A 27925-nucleotide genomic window follows, 5' to 3' on the forward strand; every position below is an offset into this window, starting at 1 on the left:
AGGTACATACATGGCAGTGTGGTTTGCTGCCTTCCTCCCCATCACTTATATCTGGCATTTCTCCCCATGTTATCCCTCTCCAACTCCCCACTCCCCACTGTCCCTTCCCTAGATCCCTCCCACAGACCCCAGTTTGTGATGCTCCCCTCCCTGTGTCCATGTGTTCTCATTGTTCAACACCCACCTATGAGTGAGAACATGTGGTGTTTGATTTTCTGTTCTTGAATGTGACACTTTCACTGATGCTCCCATGCTGGGTGGAGGAGTGAATACACTCTGACATTTGATTCACTAAAGTGAAACCCTTAGTGCCTGACAAGTGCGATTTCTCTCTGTATAGTAAAAGCTGTATCTCTCCCAGTACATTTACTTTTTTATTTTATTTTATTTTATTTTATTTTATTTTATTTTATTTTTGAGATGGAGTCTCGCTCTGTCGCCAGGCTGGAGTGCAGTGGTGCAATCTCAGCTCACTGCAACCTCCACCTCCTGGGTTCAAGTGATTCTCCTGCCTCAACCTCCCGAATAACTGGGATGACAGGTGTGCACCACCACACCCAGCTAATTTTTGTATTTTTAGTAGAGACAGGGTTTCAGCATGTTGGCCAGGATAATCTCGATCTCCTGATCTCATGATCCACGCACCTCAGCCTCCCAAAGTGCTGGGATTACAGGCTTGAGCCACGGTGCCCAGCCGATTTATTTATTTATTTTATTTTATGGACACTGTGAACTGGGTGAATGATCACATTTCTGTATTTCCTTGAGTTGCGTAGGATACCCCGATCCAAATTTGTGGCCAATCTCCATCAACATACAGACCTCCGGCCCATGTTATTGTATTGGCTTTATTGTTTTCTACCCTTGTTTGCTCTCATTCTGAGTCCCTCATTATTTTTTCCCATTATAGAGTGTGTACTTTAATAAGCCTCCTCAAATCCTTCTAGAATGAAATTCCCTCCTCCTGGCAATATCTGAGATAGGTTTTGCTGAGGGACTCCCACAAATAGTAATGTACAAACACTAAGGTGCTGGCTGAATTACCATCTTTAAGCTGTGTTAGTAAGATGACAGTTTACAAGTAAGTTTTAGTACATCAAGACTTGAAACCAAAATATTTTCTTATGTAGGAAGCTTCTTCCTGCAGGAGGAAAAACAATAAATTTTCAAATCCAGGCATCTTTTCAGCTTGGAATATGTGAGATCATGGATTAAGGCACTGTTTTCCAAAGTGTGCCCCACGGAATATTCATTCCTAGGATATTATCCAATGCTACCCTAAAAAACAGGAAGAAAAATTGAAAGAAGGAAAGGAAAACAGGTTCTGTCATCAGATCATGGAAATCTGGAACTAACCAAAGTTATTCAGGTTTTTTACTGAAAAACTTTTCAGAGTCTTTAATATGCAAGTATATTCTGGCTTTCCCAGAAGGGGAGATAGAGTTGAGTTTCCTAAACTGATTTGGCCCCAGAGTGTGGTTTAGAGAAATCCCTGATGCTTCCCCGCTCTGCTCCTCCAAACCCCAACATCACATTGGAGATCGTAGTAACAGGAGAGGAATTAAATTCTCAATTCGTTCTCTCCGTGCAGGCTTTGTGAGTTAACTCCTAGACGCCTAAGTGATCTGCAGCGCAGTTAACTATCAACACAGCATTTTCCTCCTCAGCCAGAACAGAGGCAGTGGCGCTGCAGGAAACACCCCTCTTCCAGCGTACCATTCCTCCAGGGTACCCCTCCTTTCCTGGATGCTAACTGGTGTTGCCAGATCTGTGGAAAGGGAGAATATCTCAGAGGAGGGGCTGCAGCTGATGGGTTTCCGCATAGTGCCTCTTAACCCACCAGCACCCAGGTCTTTCTGATATGACCAATCAGCACAGTCATACCCAGTGTATGCATACCCAGCTTAATTTGGCCCCACCCGGAGGTGAAAAAACATTTCCCTGGTTAGCTGCATCTAAGGAGAATTAAAGGCTAAATTTCAGAGGGAGAATATCCATAATGAAATGAGATTCTAGGGGTCTTAAAAAAAAAAAAAAGAAAACTTTAGAGGGGAAAAAATAGGAGCCAGGATTCTATTTGCAAATGGCCATAGGGAGATTTTTTTAAATGCAGTTGTGAATCTTTGTTTCTAAAAGACAAGTTTCAGAAAAGCAAAATGTCAGTTACTGTAAGGCTTATTTCACAAGACTAATAAATGCTGCTCACCCCAGATGAGCCATAGAGCTCAACATTCCTTGTTAAGGGGAAATATTTTGAAAGTATGAGTAAGATTTTTTTTTTAACTTCCCCAGATTCAGTCCGCAAGGAAGTTTATTATCTGCCATGTATTTGTTACTGTTGTATCTCCTCCCAGCCTTGAATCCAAACATTTTGTTTAAAATTTAAGTAGACCAGGCCACAATCTTTGGAACCCATCACCCAGCAGGATCTCCTTAACATTTGGGGAAAAAGGAGCTGCATTTTGGTCTGGACGTGCAGGAAAGTGGGGTTATGAAGTCCTCTGGGCTAACCATCAGTTCAAATGTACACTTAAGGTTCAAAGAAATAACATCCAAAGAGACAACAAGGTCCTGAGTCCAGACTGCTTTCTAAAATCTCAGCTTTTCTTAAAAGATAATAATAGCAATAAGCCAAAGATATAAAGAAGGCAGAGATCTTTCCCCAATTCCTCTTGCCTATAGTTTCATAGCCAGAGTTTCAAGATACGAAAAATGTCCATTGTGACCCTAGGGACCCTTTTTGTACCTTTCAAAATCTGTCTGGCTGTGGCACTTGGCAGCAGCTATGAGGAATGCAGGGGATGTGGGAAAGATCATTGTAGGACACCAACCCAAATGACCCAAGGTTTGTTCTTGTTCCTTGTGGCTGTATCCATTGAACACATTCAGGTGACAACCTTTTGAGTACAGGGCCTCCTTAATCACTGCTTTCATATTAGGCATCTTGCCTCAGCCCTCATTGCCACCTATAGTCTACCTTTTTGCAAATGGATTTGAACTTGGAAAAGCATCTGTGCAGTGAAGCAAGACTTGCCTGGGGAGGAGTGAGAATGTGTCATGGCACCACACCCACTGAGCACACAGTAATTTAAACACTACACCAGTTGATACAGGTACATATTATGAATTACTAGGAAGAGAAATACATCATGCAACACTCCAAACCATTCAGTAGCTCAAGATATGAGCTGGGAGACCAGGCCGAGCAGAAAAGCCACAGCCAGCAAGTAGAAAATAAGACGAATGATGCAATAGGAGCCCGATGAGCAATGGTAACTCATGGTTCCATGGGGCCTTGTGTCTTCAATGCTCATAGTACCTTACACAAGCATTGTCTAATAAATCTTCCCTGTGCCCTGTGAGTTGGCAAGATCCATTATCTTCAATTTGTGAGATGTGGAAATAGAGTCCTAGGTTAATTTACCCCCTGGTGATTCAGTGATTCAACAGCAAAACCAGAAGTGTACCTGTTTTTTCAAATTCTTAGTCTCTTTCCTCCAAGATATTGAAGCTTAGCTAAACATATTGTTTCTATTACTGTCATCTCTCATCAGGTTCTGGATCTACTTCTGGCATTTTATTATTCATGTTTATTAGTTATTCATTTGGACTTTGTCCCAGTTGCTTGATTTCTCTGAGGTTATCTACAAAATGGGCATAAACACTCACCCTGCCTATCTTACAGAATTGTCATGGGTCTTGTATGAAATGATGTTATGTTAAAATCCTTCAGAACCATGAAGGTTTATCTATTTATTTTTATTTTATTTTATTTGAGACAGGATCTCACTGTGTTGCCCAAGCTGGAGTGTTGTGGTATGATCATGGCTAACTGCAGCCTTAAACTCCTGGGCTCAAGCGATCCTTCTACCTCAGCTACTGGAGTACGTGGGCCTACAGGCACATACCACCATGCCAGAATAGTCTGTGGTTCTTTTATGTGTGTATTTTTTGCAACAGGGTTTCGCCATGTTGCCCAGGCTTTGTCTGGAACCCCTGGGCTTACGCAATCCACCTGTCTGGGCATCCCAAACTGCCAAGAGTGTAGGTGTGAGCCACTGCTCCCAGGTGAAGGTTTATTTTTTTAACCAATGTTTCCTGTTTGTTTTCAAATATACACTTTTTAATACATAATATTTCTGGCAGTTAAGGAAAACAAATGATTTCTATATGCATTTTATTTAATGAAAGTGTGATTAGCTTGAAAACCAGATTCACCCACACTCTTCCTTTTTCTCTCTTTCCATAATAACCTAGAGTAATATTTTTTAAATGTTAAGGTAAAATAGAAGGATGAACCCTACTTAACACCTTTCTTGGTGCCAAGCACACAGTACTGTTCAGTAAATATTTACTGAATAGATGGTGAGTGGATTCACTTTGTGAATAATAAATCCAGTGGTTGACATTTATGGGTGTCAATGTGTATTAGCTGGATTTTCAGAAAAACCAACACCTAAAGGCCCTACAACAATAGATATTATTGATTTTAGTAATCAATTAAATCTATCTGTTTTATAAGGCATGTAAATATAATGCAATATTATCCATTGACCTTACTATAACATTGACATAAAATTTGAATCTTTGTCCTACAAATGATAAACATACAGAGTATATTATATTAGAGCCTTAAGTCATGCAGTCTTCCTGGGACTCCCACAGAGCTTTCTACAGTCATGCATTTATTTATGTATTTAATAATTGTTTACAATGTGTGAAGCATTGCGCTAAGAACTAGAAAAGCTTTTAAATAGCTTATTTTTTAAATAGCTTATTTTTTATCCAATCTCTTAAAAAGATGTAGTTTTACTAGGTTAGAGTCTCTATTGGCAGGTTCAAAGTCATATTGGTTTTTAGCCCTAGGCTGAAATCACTCTAGGGCATATAGGTGTAGAAGCTCTCTTTCTGAGGGACTGGAATCAGGAAGAGCTGGCGTATTTGATTTTATCTGGTAGTGGGTGGTGGATAGGACACCTCCCCTGAGTAAATACACTGATCCTTCAAATGAAAGGTGCATGTGGAGGAGAACAGGAACAGATCTACAGGTTCCTGACATAATGTGATGAACTACTTTGAAAGGCCAAGTTTATATCATGTATAATTTAAATTGCCTTTTAAAATGTAATTGAGAACAAAATGTGCCTGAAACCTACAAGAAGATTTTTTTAAACTTTAATAAATTATTGCAAATATACTTCTAACATTAATTTCCTTTCCTATATTTTTAAAATTCATATTTGATTATTTACAGGTGATGTTTTGGGTATGCTTGTTTTATTTTGTACTCTTGTTATGGTGTTAAATCCCTGTTGTGGTGCTTGACAAGGAGACATTTTTTACATGTTCAGAAGGTCTAACACTTATTCTGCCAAGTGACCCTGCATCCAAAAAGTTAGGAAAAATATAACGCCCTCAAATGAGTAACTCCATATTTTTTGAAAAGTCAGAATTTTTCTTCTAAAAGGTATCATTCTATTCTTCACTGAGGTGAAAACTAAGTTCCTTTCACCTGGAAACAGAAAAATACCAACTAGGTTGTGTTCTGACCAGTTTTGGGAAAAACATAATGCAACAACGGAGAGTCTCTGATTCTACCATTACTATAATATCTACAAATGTCACCAAGGCAGCCTACAGAATATTTCTGGAGCCTAATGATTTCAAATGGAAGTAGCTTCATTCCTGAAAAGACCATGACATTGCTTTCTGCAATAATAAAATAAACAGAAAATAACACTTCTCTGGACAGTGCCAATGAGCAACGTGCTCCTGAATTTATTACAGAAGTGAGTCAAAATTCTTCTATGGTGGTGAAAAAGAAAAAGTAAAGAAAGAGGTTGAGAGACAACTGCATTCTCGGCTGCATCAATGAATACAGAGAGGGGAGGAGGCAGGAAAGGCAGCAGCCGGAGGAAAAAAAAGGGAAAAGAATTGGAAATTGAATGAAAAGAGGAAGTAGTGAGTGAAAAGGAAAGAAGAAAACATTAAGAAATAGAGGAAAAGGAATTAAGTCCATTTGATGCAATGAGGGAAAAGGAAAAGAAGGATGGGGGAGAAAGTGAAAACAGGAAAAGACAGGAGAAGGAGGGAGATGCGTGTAAGATAGGCTATCCTCCCAGGAGTCAGCAAACTACAACTCGTGAGCCCATTCCACCCTAGTACCTATTTCTGTAAATAAAGTTTTATTGGAAATATAACCAGGCTCATAGAGGCACCCATTGTCTATGGCTGCTTTCATACTGTAATTGCAAAATTCAGTAATTGTGATGGAAACAGTATGGCCCACGAGCTTAAAATATTTACTGTATGATTCTCATGAAATCTTTGCCGTCTAATCTAGTGGTTCCCAAACTTCACTGTGCATCAGAATTACCTAGAGAGCTTATTAAAACACAGATTGATGAACCCCACCCCCAGAGTTTCTAAGGACATCTGGGGTGGGATCTGAAATTTTTATTTCTCATAAGTTCCCAGGTGACACTGATGTTGTTGGTCCAAGGATCAAACTTGGAGAACCATCGCTCTGATCATTCTGTCACACTAGCAGTGTTGGAATAGAGGCTTTTGTGAGGAAAGGAAAGGGAAATCAAAATTGATCCCCCTTTGAGGTAAACGTTACATGTATCCATTGAAATCACAATTGTTTACAAAGCATACCTTTAAAAAAATTCTTAGAACTGATTCTTTCTATAATTCTAGTTTCATTTTTATAGCAATGAAAAATGAATCTGATTTACTTTAAAGCTGAGTTAAGTGGTGGTTTGTTTCCAAAATTGTTTTATAGTTTGGTTTGATTCAATTCCTTGAAATAACATGGACCGTGTCAATGTTATGATTGGACCGTGTCAATAAAGTAGACTCTATCCAATGAAAATGACCTCTCCCCACCCACAGGTGGCTGGCGGCTCACTGCCTTTGCCTGGGGCCCCTGAGAAATGAAGCCATAAGCAGCTTAGTTTGCTAAGCAACATGTACCTCACCGCACTCCCAGATGATACTGATGTCTTCTGTATTTGACCCTATGAAATTGGCAGGTTCCTCATAGCTTTTCTCCAGGAGATGGGCATGAATGTTGTCCTGGTATGAGACCTTTGGGAATCATGGAACCAAGGACTTTATCCTGCTTAAATACTCCATCTCAAAACCCTGAGATCTGTTGTTGTTGTTGTTTTCTTTTTACCTGTACGGGGCTGCCATGGTTTGCAGTCATGATTTTCCTTTATTTGTGTGCTTAAATTTGTGCTTTGGCTGGGAACATAGACACTCAATTATTAGCCTTAATTTTGAAATTCCTGTGCTTGCTCCTTGGAAATTTTGTGAAAGAAAGAGAGAAGCTTCTCTTTTTTTCTTTATCCTGGCATTGGGGAACTTGAAGAGGAATGTAATTTCAGAACCTGAAAGTGCCAGAAACACCTTCAAGGAAAGAATGGGCTCAAGTTAAAATTAGCAGTTTTTTCAAATGGGAAGAGAATGGAAAAAATACCATTTTATTTTTTACAGGAAAACTATAGTAAATTTAATTCTATTTAATTCAGACATTAGTTCTAAAAGATATCCATTTTTTTGTGAAAAGTTGATATGAAAAAGTATATTATAGATGTCAAGGAAGGATGAATAATGTAAATATTTGTTACATGCCTAGCACAGTACATGGGATACAGTAGATGCTTAATCAATCACTGTTACTGTTGTTGCAACGGGCATCCTTACGCTGATGAGAGTATAGGCTGATGAGGATTAAAAGATTATTGTAAAACAAATAATGCAGGCCATCCATGCTCTGCTTGGTACTCTGTTAACTGAATTGCGCATGCCTGAATCAATTCCTAATTTGCATGATCCCGTGTAACACGTTAATTATTCATTATCAAAAAACTGTGCAAAGCATAGACTGTCTATACTTTCAACACCATGGGAGTTTAATTTTAAAGAAACTCTTTGATGAATTTTCCTATAAATTAGGCTTGTCCTCTGTAGATATCATCCAAAGAGGATTGTGGGTTAAATTCCTTTAAATTTCTCTCAAATAATTTGCAGTTTATGATGAATGCCAGGAAAGGTAAATTTGGATGTCAGTGAAAACTCTTCTTTCCATCACATCTTTTTCCTTCTTTCCCCCTTTGCATTGCAACATGGCATTTCTGGAGTGTCTGATTTTTTCAGTACTGCTTGACTCAGCCACATCATCACGTTGATAAGTGCCACAGAGAGAAGGATCATCTGGTCATCTGTCTCTGTTACCCTTCCATCTATGTTCCATTCAAATTAGCCACTGCATGTGTTTGTGAGAGAGGAGGAGTCAGCCCATCTGCAGCCCCACACCCTGAATGAGAGGTTACAGCTGAGATCCATGTAACAGAGTGGATTACCATGAAAGGTGAACTTCTACTGTGGACTCTTAAAGGTCTTGCCATATGCAGTTCACTGTGGTAAAATTTTGCATCAGAAGGATGACATGAAAAGCTAACAGTTTAGCAGCTACTCTCTATTTTATTCAAGGAATTGCACTATGATGAAAACATTGATGGGAAATTATTGTTGGTTCACTGGAGTTTTCACTTAGGGTTAACATTCGGAAAGGCACCAATCTCTCTGGTGTCAAAGAGGGTCCACATGGAAGGAACTAGTGAATAGTTTGGTAGGCTTCAGTTCTCTCCAATTTCTTCTGAGTTTTCAGATCTTTCATTCATACTGGTACTAATTTCCAAACTATTTTTCCTATAGTTACTGTGATAAATTATCCCGAACTGAGTGTCTTAAAACAACACAAGCGTATTATTTTACAGTTCTAGAGGTCAGAAGTCCAGAATTTGATCTCAGTAACCTAAAATCCAAGGTGTCGGCAGGGCTACATTCCTTCTGGAGCCTCTAGAGGAAAAGCTGTCTTCTTGATTCTCCTACTTAGAAGTTCTAGAGGCTCCCCACTTTCCTTGGATTTCAGCGTTTTCTGCCATCTTTAAGGTCAACAGTATAGCATTCTCCAATCACTGTTTTCTCTCTTTGCTTTTCTTCTGGCCAGCTTTCATATTTTCTCTTCTTTATTTCCCCTAGCTCTTTCGTTATACAGCCGTATATTTAAGTTACTGGAATCAAATACGTATTTATTCTTTGTGTTGGTACATTAATGCATGGCCATATTGCTCTTACCATTCTCTCTCTCTTTTTTTTTTTTTACTTTTCTCCTTTCTCTTTAAAATGAAAACAGCCCTGTACTCTTTTTTTTTAAACACATCCATGAGGAGATTAAGGTTTTGCTTTTTAGCCTTAATTTTCCTTACAGTTCCTAAACTTGCTTTTTTTGAAAGTTCATTGTCTGCATATTCCCCTACAGGGAAAAATCTAGTGTTTTAATAGCAAACCTCATTGTGAAAAGATGTGTATTTCACAGCTTGCCTATTGTCATGACTCTGTGTGTATGCCATCATCATATTTTATAAAGCAAATGTTAACGTTTACAAAACCTCTTACTATTAAAATTACTGTTTTCTATGATTTTAATTTTGAAGAAAATTTGCATTTTCATTCACACCATTCACTATTGGTATTTAAATAGGAAAAAGAAGTTGTGTATATAGGATAATTAAAATGTTAAATTTTAAAGAGAACAAAAATAGTTCCTGGATTTTGGAAGAATGGCTGCATTTATACCTACTTTAATTATAAAAGAAGACACATACATTGTGATAAAACATAGTTAATATACAGTCAAAAGGAATAAAATAAAATGAAATACACTACCAAGGAAAAAAGCCATCAAATTTTGGTGATACAGTCTTTTGGATTTTTTTAGTACGTGTGTGCATGTGTGTGTATTTTAAAAGATTAGGACTTTTCTGTCCATGCTGTCTTCTGATCTGTTCTTTTAAACTAACAATGTGTTGTAAACACTTTTTGTATTAATTGATAACATTTGTATTGGCTGCATTATGTTTTATCGTGTGGATACACTGTGATTTATTTTTAAAACATTCTGGTAAACATTCTTGCAATTACCTGTAAGTATTTCCTTAGAATAAATCTCAGAAGGGAATTGCCACCAGGCATTTTTAAGTATTTTTATACCTATTAGCAAATCTAAAAAAGGGAAGTTAAACATAACACCCTCCAAGACTGCTCCTACTCAGTGGTGAATGTTAATTGCAGAGTTGGGGCTCGGTTGGGGGACCCGGACAGCGGTAATCCAGGAGATAACTTCACAAAGTGGAGTTACCGCATTTATGTTCTTTTTCAGGCAAATGTGCCATAGTGGTGTAACGACTGTTTTTTTAATTTTAGGTTACCTCGCACCTCGAAACCTTCCTAGTACTGGATTCTTCCCGTTCCTGCAGACCCTACTCTGTGACACGGACTCTAAATGCAAAGACACACCCTATGGCCCACAAGATCTGCTACGTAGGAAAGGGATTCATGATACGCTGTTTAAAGACAGGTGGGGGCTCTTCTCAAGTGTGTTCGATTGTTCTGAGAGATCAAATCTTGTTTCCTTATGAGATAGCCAGGAAACCATGCAAGCTTAGATATACAATTTTGTTTTCTATGTCTATAAATGTGATGATCTAAATATGAAATAACAAAGTAGGTACAAACTAGAATAACTGTGTTTATGTGAGATTGAGCACAATCTACTTTGAGTGAATTTCTCAAATTTGCTTTATAAGATGGGTGACTAAGGTAGCCCTCCCTTACTTCCCTCAAGGATTCTCTATCCAACCTTAAATTATCAGTGACACATTGCCTGAGACTCATCACAAGCATAAGATGTCATAAGCACAGGGTAAGTGTCAGGTCCGTCATCCTGGAAGAATGACATACTTGTACTATCATGTGTGATACTTTCAGATACAATAAAAACCAGGAAGTGCAAAAAAGAAAATTAAAGGTCCTAAAATTCAAAGTAATAAAGTTAAAAGTGTACATAATTGAATGACAACTTTAAATGAGGTTAATGCATGTTCTACTTTATGGTGTAAGAAGCAGTTGAAGAATAGGGAATCTAGACCATTAACAACCTGACCATTTACAACCTCAATTTTCCTTCCTGGTATTCTAAACCTAGAGAGACTCCCAGAAGCCTGTATGTCTTCAGAACTGAAAACAATATTGTAATCTTGAATCAACCATGAGCTAATTCTGCTGGAGATATTTTTGAATATCTCTCAAGAAAACGGTGAATTTTTTTTTTAATCTATAATCCTAGATACTTGGTTGCCAAACTTTAATACTAAATTCCTTAGCATGTAGCACAATTTCTCCATTAATACAATTCACATGATTTTGGTCATCCAATAATAGAGCCGAAACTTTAAGAGAGCAACTGCAACCCGTTTAGCAAAAAATACAAACATGTTAAGGGTTGTCATGGGACACAACTCGGGACCCCTAATTGTTGAGTTGCTCATTCACACTGATTTTGTTGTTTCAATAATTAGGTTTGAAGCTTAAAATAATCTGATGTTCATTCATTCATTTATTAATCTATTTTAAAGATAAGTTAATAGAATGAGAGACTTCCATGTGCCAGGCACCGTTTCATGCACTGGGATACAGAGGTGAATAAAACAATTTCTCTATCCTTTTGTTAATTGCAACAGCATGATCAAATAAATAAATAACATAATTAAATGAGTGTGCTGAGAAAATAAAGCAGGTTTACAGGTAGAAATTGTAAAGTAGGGATTTAATAGAGTGTCAACAGAAGGCCTCTGCTAGAAGTGACATTTGGGTAGAGACCAACAAGGACAAGGAAAAACCAGCAGCAGCATGTGAACATCTGGAGGAGAGTGTCACATGCGGAGAAACAGCAAATGGTTCTGAAGTGGGGACAAACCCAACCATTTAGAAGAGCAATGTGTCAGCTAACGTGGTTGCAACATAGTGAGGGATGAGAAAGTGATTGGGGTATGTAGAAAAGGAACCTCTGAGGCCAGAGCATGCAGAATCGATTGTGAAAGAAAAGGTAAGGAGATTCACGTTGTGGTTTTGGTGTAATGAGAAGCCACTGGAAAGTTTTGAGCAGGGAAATGACATGATACATTGTCTATGAGATTGGCACAGTTCTAGGCATATACAAGCATGACCTCAATGGGCACCAGTGTGTAATTAATTCTGTAAGAAGACCAAAGCCAGCTAGAGTCTATTCCCTCTTGTATAATCAGTGCAAAGGTGGGGTGCAAAGAAGAATGGCATTCCTTCTTGTTCCAGTGTCGATGGTCTCTATGTTTGTCACTAAGTGAGTGATGAATTAGGAATAATGGATGCTGATGTTCTGGCAAGGGAGGAAAAACATTAAATCAATAACAATAATAGGAGACAGAACAATGAAGAGTGCCAGAAGGAAGCTGAAGCAAGACACCCTCTGTACTTAAAACAGAAAGAGAGCTTTCAGCGGGGCTAATCGGGTAACTCTTCACAAAGAGGCTTACTTGAGATGGACATTTTGTGAACTAGGCATTAGAGGAGCTATGAGAAAAATTAATATCCATCATTTACAAATTAGATTACCATTTTACAAAGAACTAACTATAACGGACATAATTAACCGTATTTAGGAAGTATATAACTATAGTTCCCTCTAAAGAAGTATTTGTCTGACCAGGAAGGGTGGCTCACACCTGTAATCCCAGCACTTTGGGAGGCCGAGGCGGGCAGATCATGAGGTCAGGAAATGGAAACCATCCTGGCTAACACAGTAAAACCCTGTCTCTACTAACAAAACAAACAAACAACAACATCAAAAAAAAAACCGTAGCTGGGTGTGGTGGCATGTGTCTGTAGTCCCAGCTACTAGGGAGGCTAAGGCAGGAGAATCACTTGAACCCAGGAGGCAGAGGTTGTGTTGACCTGAGATCGTGCCACTGCACTCCAGCCTGGGCAACAGAACCCAACTCATCTCAAAAAAAAAAAAAAAAGCATTTGTCTGTCTAATATTGTAGAGAACCAAATTCATGGCGTTGCATGAGATGAGACACTGAGTTGGTTTTGGAAGTAGGTTTAAGGTTCAGGTTTATTTTATCATGTTGACTGTTCTCTAGATGGCTGATCCTGTCTGCTTTACTTAGTTTTAGTCTAAGCTCCAGGTGGTTTGTTTAGCTCAAGTTGTATACTGCTGTGTATTCACTATTTTCTCTAAACTACTAAGTAATTGGAGTTTAATTTATAAAATGATGTACAATAATAAAATTGCATTAATGATATTTCCCATCATGCTATTAACTTTTATGCTTTATGTAGCTGTGAAATGAAACTGGCGCATATTTTACCAGATAAACAATTCCACTAAAATTGCTTCCCTTTAGTGAAGGAAGATTCACTAGCATAGCCTCATTAGGAAACAAAACAGTCTTCCTTTCCTGTTCTGTACGTGAGGGAAAAAATGCCACCTTTGGTCTCATCAGAAGAGGTCTGCCGTGTTTCTTTTAATAGAATACTCTTCTGAAAGACATGAACACACTGCAGTCACTACTTGTTGGCCAGCCACCAAGTGTTTTGATGTGATTTTGTGTCCGGCACCAGCCTTCTGTTATTAAATTCATACTTCTCTAAGCATTAGCTTCAGGATAAGATGTTTAAAAAAAATCCAACCCTGTACTCAGCATCAACTCTAACTAGCTGTCTGAAAAAAGAAACAATTACGTTTATGGTTTTTTTGCTCGTGTGCAGAACAGATGATCCAACATCACAGATCTTGCCCTTTTCTTTCCTCCTTACACTGCCTCTCAGAATCTATCAGCACAGTGGGAGCCCCTGGCCGTGTGCCATTGCTCACACAGTTGGTGAATGGCAAAGATCATCCCCTAGAGCGCACAGGGTCATTATCTGGAGAAGGGATGCAGTTTTCCTGCAGATCCTGGGGACAATTGCCTCTGTGGATTTGCTCCCTATTTCTGTTGACACTCATTCATGACCCACGGCTTCTAAATTCGTACCTCTGCTCCTATTGTATGGCTCCTGCAGAACTTGAAAAAATATTTAATCAGAATGTAGTCAGGTCTAATTTTAAAGTGCCAAGGCTTTTGTTTAATGTTGAAAAGCATGGACGAGCTTAGAAACTGACCAAAAGATATTATCAGGAGTGTAAGATAACTGGAAGTAAAATAGTTGTTTGCCTTCATTTGGTTATATAGATGAGAAAGAATATAGCGGTCTCTTCTTGTATTAATTTTAGATTATTTTATAACCATAATAACCATTTTAGCTAAAATCAGTATAAAAAGAAAATCAGGTAAAAAGAAATTATTTTAGCTAAAATCAATGTAAAAATCAATGTGAAAAAATTCAGTGTAAAATAAGACTTTAAGAGTTTAAAGACGTTCCTCTAGCTTGTGTTAGTATTACATTGATTATTATTACATAAAACCACGTAAAGATACGTGAATTAAAACATAATTGCATATAATTTAAACAGAAACATTGATAATTATGAAATAAAATTTGTAAAAGTGAAAAAAGAAAGGTTAAAATTTTATTTATCAAAAAACAAAGTGGAAGAATATCTTAATTGTTATGTAAGCCCAACTGTTCATTCATTCAGTAAGAACATATTGAATTCATGTAGCATGCTGGAGGCTATGCAAGTCACTACAGATACAGAAATGAATGAGGTGTATGTCTTGCCCTATATAAACTTACAGTTCAAGTGGGAAAGAGAGACAGAGAGACAAGGTAACAGGTAAACTGCTATATAACATGGTAAATGTAGTGAATGTCTGTTTAAGTCTCACTGTGCCCAGGATATTAGAAAACAAATGGGGAATAGTTACATAGATACTTTGTTTCTGCCTGAGGAATATGGATCTTACTGGAGAGTGTGTTAGTGAAGTGGAGATAGGTGTGGGTGGGCAGATGCCAGGAGAGTTCTTTCAGAGGCTTTTAAGGAGTGTGGTCCTTAAGAACAGATAGAGTGTTGGTTACCAGAATAGCGGAAGATGTATTTGAGATAGGTCATGGAGAAAGAACACCAGAACTCAGTGAAAGTGAAAAACAAAGGCACTTGCATAGTTGGCTTACAGAAATAGGCAGATAGCTTTGTTACTGACTGTGATGGAGAAATTACACATTTCCTTGCAGTGTTGCCAAATTAATCTGCTTGTTTCATCATTAGGTAGAACATAATCTGCTCAGTGTCATCTGAACGATACAGTGATGTTGTCTTCTTTTCTCAATTCTATGTGTTCCTGACACATGTAGGATACCCCCTAATCTGCCCATAATAATAGTCTGACAAATTTTAGAAATGTATGAGTTAACCTCTACTCAGTTTATGCTATAACTAATTCCAAAGTCTTTCCTAAGAATATAAAAAATCCTAGGAGATAGTAACTTATTAAGACATTTCTAAATCTTAATATTTTAGCTGATATGCATTGTTAGATTATAACTGGGCCACCTATAAGAGAGATACGTTTTGAATATGGACAGACGTCCATAGCTAAAGTATGGATGACCCTTAAGGAATGAAGGTCAGGATGAAATATGAATAATTAAAACAATTAAAGTTTTCCCATGGATGACTTCTGTTTGGAATATCCAGGAAGGACAGCTGCGTCAAATCACCGTGGGGGCCTCAAGACCATTGCAGTGTCCTTAGTCCTTAACTGCAGTTAAATGTTAATGATAAATATCATTTGGAAGTGGGGTCAGAACAAGAATTACAGCAAGTTTCGTATGTTTCCAGGTGCCACTCCATATCCATATAATTCTAATTCTGGGGAAAAGAGAAAAAATGCATGTACAAATTTAACCAACCCTTAGAGATAAAGAATGTCAGAATTTTCTTTCCAGGATTTGCCATATGTCTCTTTCCTGATAGGGAATTCCTTTCATAAATAGATTATGCCATGGTACACCACACCACTTACACAGGTAATGACGTTTCCTACTCATAGGAAAAAGACACCCATTAGAAGTACATGCATTTTACCATGGAGATGATATATATAAATGTGACATTTCCTGAATGTAACTATTGGTAGACATATCTGAGAACAAGTAAAATCTATACAGTGTTTAGTTTTTTTTTTTCCTCAGAACGATGGAATTCTTAAATCCAAGATGTTTCCCGTATTGAATTCTACTCCAAAATAAAGCTCTATAAATGTCACTGAGACAGAATCTACATCTTCAGCACCTTACAGGAGAGTCTCTTAGCCATGCCCATGGTACCATGCATGCGGCTGGGTCCAATAACAGTTAGTAAACTGATGCCATGGACCACTTAGTGATTTGTTGGTTCACCCAGAGGGTTGAATATTCTGGAATCAGAAGGGCCTATGTGCCGAATTCAGGAGACAGCTAAGTTTTGCATCATACTTTCATATACTTCCCAGTGATATGGGAAGTATATGAAAGTATATTCCCAGTATGAGATAGAATCTCTGAGACTTCCTCAGAGCTACTTTGAGCTCTGGATAGGATGTTTAACTCTCCTGATTTGGTCATGGGGACTGCAAATAGGGAAGAGTTGAATAATTCTATTTTCTGTCACAGTCTTGCGCAGGGTTTCTCAAACTTGATTCTCAAGTACTGATAACTGGGACCAGATAATTCATTGTTGTGTTGTACCATGCAGGATGTTTAACAGCACCCCTAGCCTCTACTCACTAGATGCCAGTGACACTCCACACACAGTTGTGACAACCAAATACGTGTTCAGACATTACCAAATGTGCCCTGGGGTGGGGGGAATAATCCCCACTTGACAACCACTGGGCTAGCAGAAGGCTGAAGGAAAAATTTTTCAGGTTGCAAGAGGTTTGCATTAAGGACATGACTAAGGATCTTGCTCTATAAGAAATATAAACAATAACTCAGATTTAGGGGCCCTGTCATGTGTCCCAGTCCTCCTTTGTGCATGTCTTACTTAGCTATTCTTATTAATATACCATGATCCTTGGTTTTCTTATTTTCTTGCCCATTATTTTACATATAATAAGAATTTAATCACTGTTGGTGAGTTAATGAATGAATATGGTAAATACAATTTAATATTATAACTTTGGGGTTGTGGCTGGGTGTTTCCTTTTCTAAGGATCCTTGCAGAATCAGATATATAACAATGGAGAGCAGGCCACAGCCATTTAAAAGTTGTTCCAAGAGATGTTCTTCATTATCAGGTATCCAGTGCTTGTCATGTGCTAAATATCCTACTATCTGCAAACACAATACACCGTTGACTTTTCTTAAGAACCTTACTGTCTAAAAAGGGAAAAATTGCTGAACACTACAGGTGGAATATTTATCTCATAAAAGGGATAAAGAAGTTACATAAACCCATAAAATGAGGAAGGGGTTATACCTCCACATCACTAGTCAGTACTTGGAGGTCCCAGATCTAGAAAATAATGGGGTATACCCATTTGGTATCCAGAGCTCTTGAAGTTTCTAGGATCCTGAAGGGATTTCATCTGGAGCACAGATGCATAAATATGGGCCTCCAGCTCCAAACTGATGGTGAAGGTTTCATCTTTGCAACGTCTTTTGTGGGTACTCTAACAAAGAGCTAATACTGATAAGTACCTGTGATGACAGGGCTCAGAGAGCCTCTTGGTACACACACCTCATATTATACTCACAACAACCTTGCAAGGTAGGTGTTATCAGTGCTAATTTGCTAATGAGGGAGACAAGGGCCGAGATCTTTAGGAAGAGACAGATGAAATTCCAAAGATATCTTCTAACTCTGCACTACTTCCTGCCACGCCCCACCAATATGGTCTCTTTTTGTTTAATCAGCCATCAGAGCTTCTGATCCTATACTATGCTAGATATTGGGAATATAAAGAAAAATAAGACTTGGCAGCTGCTCCCAAAGATGTCACAGTCGAAACAGAAAAAGTGGTGGGAATAGGTACAGATAGATATGAAATAAGTGTGCACCAAGTGCTTGTGTGAAGTAGTGGGAAGCATGCTGTTTCTCAATCACCGTTCTAAGAAGCATGTAGTGCTTTGTCTATAAGCGTGATCCTACTCATTAGAAACTTCAGAGAATGCCATTAACTCAGTGAGAGCAGCTACTTTCTTGCCCTCTTTTAGTAATTTAATAGGGAGTTAATAAAATTAATTACTTTTGTTTAGGGGGAAGTAAGTTGTGTTTTAACTTACAGCATTAATTCATCTTTTTGCACACATACTCTGCTGTACATTTATTTTGTGCTTTCCATTTTAAGAGTTTAAAAGGGGATTCCATATTTGGGTCCCTTTCCACAATCTTGTGGAAGCTTTTCTCTCCTATCTTTTTCTTTCTCCTTTTTCTCTTTCTCTGCCTAAATAAATCACTTTCTACAAAATAAATAAATAAATAAATAAATTTTAAAAAAGAGTTTAAAAAAAAAAACAGTTTTGATGTGCAATGAGGGTAGACACATACTGTCACACCATACCTCATCAACGCAAAATGAAGCCGGAGAGCATTTTCAGGAAGGGGAACAGCAAAGCACACATGATATCCAACTCTCGTTTCCAAAAAAAGACACATTAAGGCTACAATAAAAAGATGTGAGCAACCACATCACACTGGGCACTTCCTGGTGAGAGAAAGGTGCTGTTAGAATGGGAGCTGCTGTGGGTCCTTGTCCAGGAGCAGTCGTTTTACTGTGGAGCAAACTCAGAGCTGCAGAGCCAGCTGCTTGCTGGGAAGGGAATGGGTTTGTCTTCCCATGGTGTTTAAATGCTATTTGTAGGAGTAATTTTAGGGTTGTTATCTGAATGTGGGAAGATGAGTAAAGTGTTCTCTGTAGAGCAGATGCAGCTTTTGCTTCTCCAAGAGCACACTTACATCGATTCCTATTTGCCTCGTCTTATGTTCCCCCTTCTCACTGCCATTTATTATTCAGTCCATTTTCCCTTGCTCCTTCATTGCTCATTTTGATCTTTGTCATCCTCCCTTTCATTTTTGTTGCTCTGCCTAGTCCTTAAAATTTGTATGAAGGCGGTTTGTGCTTTTATTTTCAAAATGTGTTGATATTCAATTGTCCTCATAGGATTTCAAGCCGAACTAAAAAAATGTCGAGAAAAAGAAAACTAAACTCAACTTTGTCAAACTTTCTAAAACTTCTTTTTGAGAAAAGGGAAAAGGTTTGGGTCAGTTCTTATTCTTACCTGAACAGTTTTCCCATCCGCATAGTCAGCATAAGGAATGTGAAAAGATTTAGGGGCATACAGTCAGGGTTATGAATAATTCAAATATACATTAAGAATGCAGACCTTTTAGAGCAACCAGTAGGTTTTATGGAGAGTGTTGGAAAAACACTAGGGAATGAAAACAAATATCAATTCTTTTCCCTTTTCCAATTACAAATCACAAAGTACCCTGGAACCAGGATTCAGATCCTGTTTCTAAAACAGAAGTCAAATTGAACCACAGTAGTAAGCAGAATTTCTTGCTTTTCCATTATCTTTTTATAGCCATCATTATGTACCTTAAGTTTTTTATAAATAACCACATAAAATTTGCCAACTTTTTGGAATTCTAAAAATTATTTGCATTTTGGCATTTACACTGATTTTATTTTTGAAATATACATACTTATTTTAGGTACACGCATTTAGATACATCCAGTTTTCAAGAAAATGTAATCATGTCCATTTTTATAATAAACTAAACAAAAAATGAATTTTTGGAAAAGAGGGGGTTACTAATTGTGGGAAGGCCCAGCAATGTTTTCTTCCAAAACCTAATGCGATCATGTTGCATAGGGATCCCTGTCACCACAATGTAATTATTACTGCCTTGACACATTCAGTGCGATTGAAAATTTATTTTAATGTTATTCCTCTTCTACCTGGTTCCATCTGTGATTACATCAATCTTAATTCCTACCCTACCACATACTGGCTATTCAATAAATGTTTAGCCTTTTACTTCTTCCTTGAATCTGTCTTACAAGGGTTCAACTTTGAAAATATTTAAAAGGCCATCTATAATTTAACATAGAAAACTTATTTTTCTTTTAATGTTGACAAATAGGCAGACCTTTGTTTCAGTCCCCAAAGCACTCTTGGGTTCTCATTTGTTTGGAATCTATCAGCTTTTCAAAAGAAAATTATACATATTTTAAATATTTAATGTCTTTTAAAATGTCCTTTCTACAAGATTAAAGTAAAAAAATAACTATTTTAAACCTCATCTAGGCCATTTTCTCTGAATAAAAATATCCTTTGTAGGAGACCTTACATATTCATTGATGTGTGGTTAGGTGAATTCTTCCATTAAAATCCTGGAAACCATATTAAATATGTGAAAGTCCTCAGACAGCCCTGGAATCTGCCACATAATACATTGCTGTAACTAACTAAAATTAATGTGGGGGAGAAGTTATAGAGTAAGTTACAGAGTTCTTGCTTTTTCTTCTCTAGTGAGATTCTGAGAAAGTCATCCAACCTGGATAAGGACAGCAATTTATCATTCCAGAGCACCCAAGTTCCAGAAAGAAGGCATGCATCACTAGGTAAGCTATTTTCTTCTGCAGAGTTTAGAACAAGCCTTATGGAAAAGTAAAGGCCTAATCTTTGAAAGGTTTATACTTTAAACTTTTCAAACAAAGATGGAATGCTTAGAATATCCCTGAGAGGTCTAAATGTTCCTCACGGTTGCCTGAGTATGGCAGTGCAATTATGCAAAAGTATTGAGAATAATTAGAAATTAAGTTCTTACTGAAATACTCTATAGGAGCAAAAGCCAACACGTTGAGAATTGCACCGTTTCCCAGAACTGACTCTGGCCTCGTTAGTTGTCTGCAGTTAGGTAATGCTGGGATGGTTTAGAAAGCCCATTAATAAAAATTATTGGAAAGAATCTCAGAGGTTTATCCAGGTTTTCCATTTTACAGGTGAGATATATGAGGCTTAACAAAGTTAAGTGCTGTATCTACAGCCATACAGCAGAGCTGGCATTAGAAGGACTTCTAGGCCTGTGCTCTTTCAGATGTACACTTCTTCCTCAGATACTTAAGGCTCAGTATCACAGTCTTCAGTGTGACTGTGGATTTGCTTCACATCTAGGCCAGTAGCTCTCAACTTTTCACATGCAGAGAATCTTCTTGAGTTGCTCCCACAAAATATGGGTTCCCGAGCCTTAGGCGCAAGGGATTCCATTGCAAGCAGACTTGAGAAAGTCTGATTAGAAGCCACATGTTAAAAACAAATGCTTGAAACAGCAGGACTGGTTAACATTCATTTGACAAATACTTATTAGGTCCCTAATACTAGTAGCCACTGTTTCAGAGGCTGGGGATATATTAGCGAATAAAACAAGATTCCTGTATGTTGAAGTATGATTGGCCCTCTGGATAAAAAGGGAGTTTCTTTTAAAAAGCCATGGGGTATTTAAGGCTTTATGATATTAAATAGCAGTCCAATACAAGTTGATGGAGCAAGTAAAAAAAAGTCTTGTGTTAATGTAATAGAAACATGGTGGTAAATGGTTTTGAGGAGTTAATGTTCTGTTGTGAATGATCTGTGGGTGTTTGGCTGAGTAGGTTAAAGCACCGTAGAAATAAGGTCATAATGTTATGGTCCAGTAAGCTTTGCTTTGCTTGGTAGCTACAGATTATGTTTCTCACTCTGGCCAGTTACCTCACATATATATATTGCTGTAGTCTAAAGGAATCAGATGGCAAATTCTTTAGCCTCATGGGCACTAAAATAAAGCCTAGACCCTACTGATGATGAGTCACTGGTACCATTGAAGATTAAGATTCTTTGCTCTGAGGATGACAAAAGACTTCTGTGTTAAATTTATAAAAGTCAACATACTGGCTTAATGAATATCTATGTTATAGATATGAATGTAGTCTTCTAGCTAATGCTCCAAACCCAGCAAATTCTGCCACATCATAAATAAATAATACCAGATGAAGACACATTGGGAATTACTTAGAGTATACTGTAGTCCAGGCTAATTGCTTTATCCCATTTATTTGATCTAAAATATTATTCAGAAACCACTTTGAGGAGAGAATTTATTATTCTAAGCAGATTTCAGCTTCTCAATTGGATAATTAAAATAAAAGACCATTATCACCAGATGTGCATTGGCAGATCCTTTGAATAGATGTTGGATATGATGGATCTATGGAGCTAGTGTGGGCACCTCAAATCCTCCAGGCCTGCACAGAAATGATTCGGTTTATTGGGCAATAATATTGGTGATGAAGTTTAATGTTGCAAATGGGAATGAAAGCAAATGACATCTAAATGATTAGAAAAAAAAGAAGAACAGACCAAAGCCATCACAGTTTTATATGAAAAGAAAAACTTATGGAATTTGCCATTTTTCCAGTATAAAACTTGCATGGAAGAGGCGTATTTGAGCACAACTTTGCTGTGGGGTATATGAGGTCACAAGTGATATTTATGGATTCTCATGTGATCCTGCCCATTTGTGGTGTGTGTGTGTGTGTGTGTGTGTGTGTGTGTGTAATGCTAATCTGTTCCTTCTATGATTACAGCCACAGTATTCCCCAGTCCAAGATCTGATTTGGAAAGCCCTGGAACAGACACTTTCAATGGCAGTCAAGTGCTTGCACGAATTCTTGGCTTGGAAAAGGTAACTTGATTCAGTTTTGTGATGGATAGAGTGATTCAACATAGGCCTTTTAGGTTAATAAAAGGATCTCTCAAATAGCAAGATGTTTGGAGTACCTTTCCTATTTAGTTTCCAATACAAGTTGATGGAGCAAGTAAAAAAAAGTCTTGTGTTAATGTAATAGAAACATGGTGGTAAATGGTTTTGAGGAGTTAATGTTCTGTTGTGAATGATCTGTGGGTGTTTGGCTGAGTAGGTTAAAGCACCGTAGAAATAAGGTCATATTTAGAGTAGTATCTCAGGCAACTTCCTTTCTTAGGAACTCTTCAATAAACAGCTTAATTTTAAGACATTCTGAATTCCTTAACATCTTGAGTATTTATTTACTTCCCTGTTAAGTCCCTTAATTGAACTTAAAGTTTTCATTTAATAAGAAATTAGGGCGGCATTATATGTGATGTTTTAATTTTCTGAAGCAGGAAAGAAAAAAAGACCAAATGAAGCTATAATGCTCTTCAAATTTGCTGCCTCACCCATACTAATCAAGTCTTGGGAAAAATTAGAGCTAAGGAAAATATTGCCTCAAAGTAGGAAAATCCTTTTTCTTAGCATATTTTAGAGAGCTTACCTATGGATTTCTCTGTTTCCTAGAGATCATCCACTTTAAGATTTCCCAGATTGCAAGATAATGACCATAATCATATCAGAGGTGTAAACTGGCAGCCTGTGAGCTAAATGTGTATGTGAGTGTGTGTGCAGAGATTTTAGGAAATTGAATGTGAATGCCTGTAGGCATAACAGGTACTTTTTGTAACTACAATCCCCACTTCTCCTTATTGTCTTTCATCAGGCCAGATTCATATATTTAAGTTACTTTGCTGGTCCCATAGGTATTTAAGTCCTGTTTTATGTGCTCATTAGAAACGAAAAGACATCATTTTCAACATTTTTCATTAGAAATACTATTCTGTCTCTCTCCCCCCCTCACCTCTCTTCTTTCCTTCCCCCATCACCTTCACACACACACATACACACACACACACACACACACACACAGGCATTTTTAATAATATATCTATGTCTTATATGGTAACCATTTTCTTTGATCTGATCATGAGACATGTCTGTAATGTTTATTAACCATAACCACTGCTACTTAATATGTCTTTGTTAGTTATACTTAAATTAACATTCTGTATAACTGAAGCATCTTAATAAACTGAGTTATATAAGTGAGCCAAAGGCCAGCACAAAAAGGGACTCCAGGAAAAGGCATCACACTCATCAACCCTGCCCATGCTGGCCAAAATAGAGGACTTTCAATTTGTCCAATCTAGACATTGAAAGTCTAGTTTACATAATATTGGAGGTTTCTAATGTTTTTTTGGTCTGGCATAGAAGTCCCTCAGCATTCCCAGTTAATTCCAGTCTAAAGCCTCCCCCAGACAAGTACAGTGTATAAATTAGAGAATGTTGTTCTATTCCATTCTAATTCTTACATTTTGGTTCCTAGAAGCAGACAGTCTTGGATTGGATCAGATAAATTCTTTAATATCTAGAAAAGCAATGTCATTCTCCAAAATGCTAACTTTATTGTATTGAAACTCCCAACTTCTCTTTCTCATATGGAGTAGAATTTCAGAATTTTGTGAGGCAGCACAGAGTCATATATCCAGGGGAGATAAGCCAAAAATGAGATTTCTATGTATGGATACATATTTTTAGAGTAGTTGGAGCAGGGAAGGGCTGTAAAAATGAGGATGACATATTGATGCCTGTGTCAGCAATCTCTCTGATTCCTCTTTCTTTCTCTTTACTGCTTTCTGCAACACTTGCAAGAATGAGTAGAGAAATCATTTTTGGGTGAGTTTATGTGGAATGTTAGAAAAGAGATATGGATGAATGACTAGAAGGCCTAACACTTTTATAGTACATCCTAGATAAGTGGATTCTGTCTTGTTCCATTACTTTTAGAATTTGAGTCACTAGAAGGTAGCGTGTAGATTTTGTAATGTACACTTAACAGGAGGATGAAATTGGCTTCACCTCATGGAGTTATAAGAATTAATTATTAAGATGGACCCCTTAAGTCTGACAACTATCATCAGCTCTGTAAATATCTGAACAACTTCATAATGGTAAATATAATAAATATTATAGGAAAAATACTGCTACATCTGTGACTGGCCTGCATTATGAAATAGATAGGGGAATTATGATTCCCTTATGAAAATGATTTCCAATGACTACTTTTAGTAGTTATGCCTACTATTACATATTTTCATATATATGTTTTCCTTTTTCTATGTATAAGACCTAGATAGAAGAATTGCTTTGCAAATAAAGCAATCTGTATTTATACTCTTTGTAAATAAACACTGTTCATCCTAAGAATAGGCCTTGAAGCTCCTTCTGTTGGAAGTCTTCCAAAGATCACAACCAGTTTCTCATGAGTGTCATGAAGAGTTAGGATACCTGAGTTTCTGCTGCTCAATGTCTAGGAAAAGTGAATACGATTTTTATGCATGAAGATTTTTGTAAGAAAAGACTGTGCTTTGAGGTTTTCTGGTCAGAGACAAGAAATGAGTTCAGTCAAACAAATTAAGTAAATTATTTAAATCATGATAATAACAAGCATTTACCACTTTCATGCATTCACTCTATAAGTTCTCATGGGTAAACCGTATGTATTTTATTGCTATATTAATAGCTGCTATAATGAAGGACCTCAAAATGGCTGTTTTGAAGACAGGTTAGATTCCTTGAAGACTAGAATATTTTAACATTTACATTTATTAACGTTCTTATTTTACTCTTCTCACACATGCTTTTAGCTATTAAAGCAAAATTCAACTTCAGAAGATATACGAAGAGAACTGTGTGATACCTATCCAGGATACGTTGTGGATAATGCCTTCTCTTGGACTTTTCTAGGAAGAAATGTTTTTACCAAATTTTGTCTTTCTAACATGACCCTTTTAGAGTCTTCTCTCCAAGAACTAAACAGACAGTTCTCCCAGGTAAGTGTAGATTTATTAATATAATCAAGATCTCATAAACAATAGAGGGAGATGTTTACTGTTTCCATTCTTTGGTCCACAAAGTGACTCATGTTGAGTCACTTTGAGTCACTTTGTGGAGCAAAGAATGGAAACAGTAAACATCTGTTTACTGTTTGCCCTCAAAGGGCAAATCTATAGCCCATGAGGACTGGGAAATGTTGACTGGAAAATTTGCTCACCTTAGGCATGTCTTTCTCACATAGACATTTGCACACAAAGTTTAATCTTAAGTATTATTACCTATTTAATGTGAAATATTGAAATGATTTCAATGGTAAACCGAAAATATTACATTATGGTTAATGCGGACACAACTTCATAAATAAAATATGACATTCCTCTTCAGTAAATGAAGTTTGATTTTTTTCTCTGAGACCTTTAGATGAGATTATTCAGACTATGATATAAGTTTAATAAGTAAACTATCACAGCTGTTTAACTATCAGAAGTTAGAATAATAGGTAAAATCTTTTTATTTTTCTCACTGAATTCAAGCCTTGTGTGAAAAGCTAATTTTCCTTTAATTGTGAATTTTAAAAAACTTTTAGGTTCAGGGGCATATCTTACAGGTTTGTTATGTAAGTAAACTCATGTCACAGTGGTTTGTTGTATAGATTATTTTGTCACCCAGGTACTAAGCCTAGTACTCAACAACTATTTTTTCTAATCCACATCCTCCTACCTTTCTTTACCCTCAAGTAAGTCCCAGTGTCTGTTGTTCCCCTCTTTGTGTCCATGTGTTCTCATCATGTAGCTCCCACTTATAAGTGAGAACATATGATATTTCATTTTCTGTTACTGCATAGTTTGCAAAGGATAATGGCCTCCAGCTCCATCCATGTTTCTACAAAGGACGTCATCTTGTTCTTTTTTATGGCTGCGTAGCATTCTGTGGTGTATATGTACCACCACATTTTCTTTATCCAATCTGCCATTGATGGGCATTTAAGTTGATTCCATGTCTGTTTTGTTGTTTGTTTGTTTTTTGAGACAGAGCTTCAGGGTGATTCTGTGTCTGTTATTTTTTGTGTATGTGTTTTGTTTTGTTGTATTTTGAGACATGGTTTCACTCCATTCCCCAAGCTGGAGTGCAGTGGTGTGATCTCAGCTCACTGAAACCTCCACCACCCGGGCTCAAGTGAGTCTCATGCCTCAGCCTCCTGAGTAGCTGGAACTACAGGCACAGGCCACCATGCCCAGCTCATTTTTTTTTTGGTATTAGTAGAGATAGGGTTTCACCATGTTGGCCAGGCTGGTCTTGAACTCCTCATCTCAAGTGACCCACCTGCCTCAGCCTCCCAAAGTGCTGGGATTACAGATGTGAGCCACTGCACCCGGCCGATTTCATGTCTTTGTTATTGTGAAAGTGCTGCAGTGAACATATGTATGCATATGTCTTTATAGTAGAATAATTTATATTCCACTGGGCATATACCCAGTAATGAGATTGCTGGACTGAATGCTAGTTCTGTTTTTAGGTCTTTGAGGAATCACCACACTGTTTTCCACAATGATTAAACTAATTTATATTATCACTAACAGTGGTATTATAAATATTCCCTTTTCTCTGCAACCTCACTGGCATCTGTTACTTTTTGGCTTTTTGGCTTTTTAATAACAGCCATTCTGACTGGTGTGAGATGGTATCTCATTGTGGTTTTAATTTGCATTTCTCTATGATCAGTGATATTGAGTTTTTTTTTTCATATGCTTGTTGGCTGTAGGTATATCTTCTTTTGAAAAGCATCTGTTTGTATCCTTTGCCCACTTTTTAGTGGAGTTGTTTTTTTCTTGTAAATTTGTTTAAATTCCTTACAGATGCTGGATATTAGATCTTTGTCAGATGCATATATCCTCCCATCTCATAGGTTGTCTGTTTACTCTGCTGATGGTTTCTTTGCTGTGTAGAAACTCTTAAGTTCAATTAAATCCCATCTGTCAACTTTTGCTTTTGTTTTTATTGCTTTTGGCATCTTTATCATAAAATATTTACCATTTCGTGTGTCTAGAATTGTGTTTCCTAGGTTGTCTTCCAGGGTTTATATAATTTGGGCTTTTACATTTAAGTCTTTAATCAAACTTGAGTTGATTTTTGTGTATGGTGTAAGCAAGGGATCCCGTTTCATTCTTCTGCATATGACTAGCCAGTTATCCCAACACCATTTATTGAATAGGGAGTTCTTTCACCATTGCTTGTTTTTGTCACCTTTGTTGAAGTTCAGATGGTTGTAGGTGTATAGCCTCATTTCTGGATTTGCTATTCTGTTCCATTGGTCTATGTGTCTGTTTCTGTACCAGTACCTTGCTGTTTTGGTTACTGTAGCCCTGTAGTATAGTT

General features: G+C 37.4%; 1 protein-coding gene across 1 annotated transcript in view; it reads left to right on the top strand.

Moving 5' to 3' along the window:
* The window catches only part of ABCA12 (ATP binding cassette subfamily A member 12), a 192855-nt gene that overhangs the window by 49308 nt on the left and 115622 nt on the right, over window positions 1–27925 (top strand). The window contains exons 3-6 of the mRNA XM_017534981.2: window positions 10279–10432; window positions 20356–20447; window positions 22449–22546; window positions 25360–25545. Of these exons, the coding sequence (XP_017390470.1) occupies window positions 10279–10432; window positions 20356–20447; window positions 22449–22546; window positions 25360–25545 (530 nt within the window). The remainder of the gene's footprint in view (window positions 1–10278; window positions 10433–20355; window positions 20448–22448; window positions 22547–25359; window positions 25546–27925) is intronic.

The sequence above is a fragment of the Cebus imitator genome, unplaced genomic scaffold (genome assembly GCF_001604975.1).
Source record: "Cebus imitator isolate Cc_AM_T3 unplaced genomic scaffold, Cebus_imitator-1.0 Scaffold89, whole genome shotgun sequence".
NCBI classification, from domain to species: domain Eukaryota; kingdom Metazoa; phylum Chordata; class Mammalia; order Primates; family Cebidae; genus Cebus; species Cebus imitator.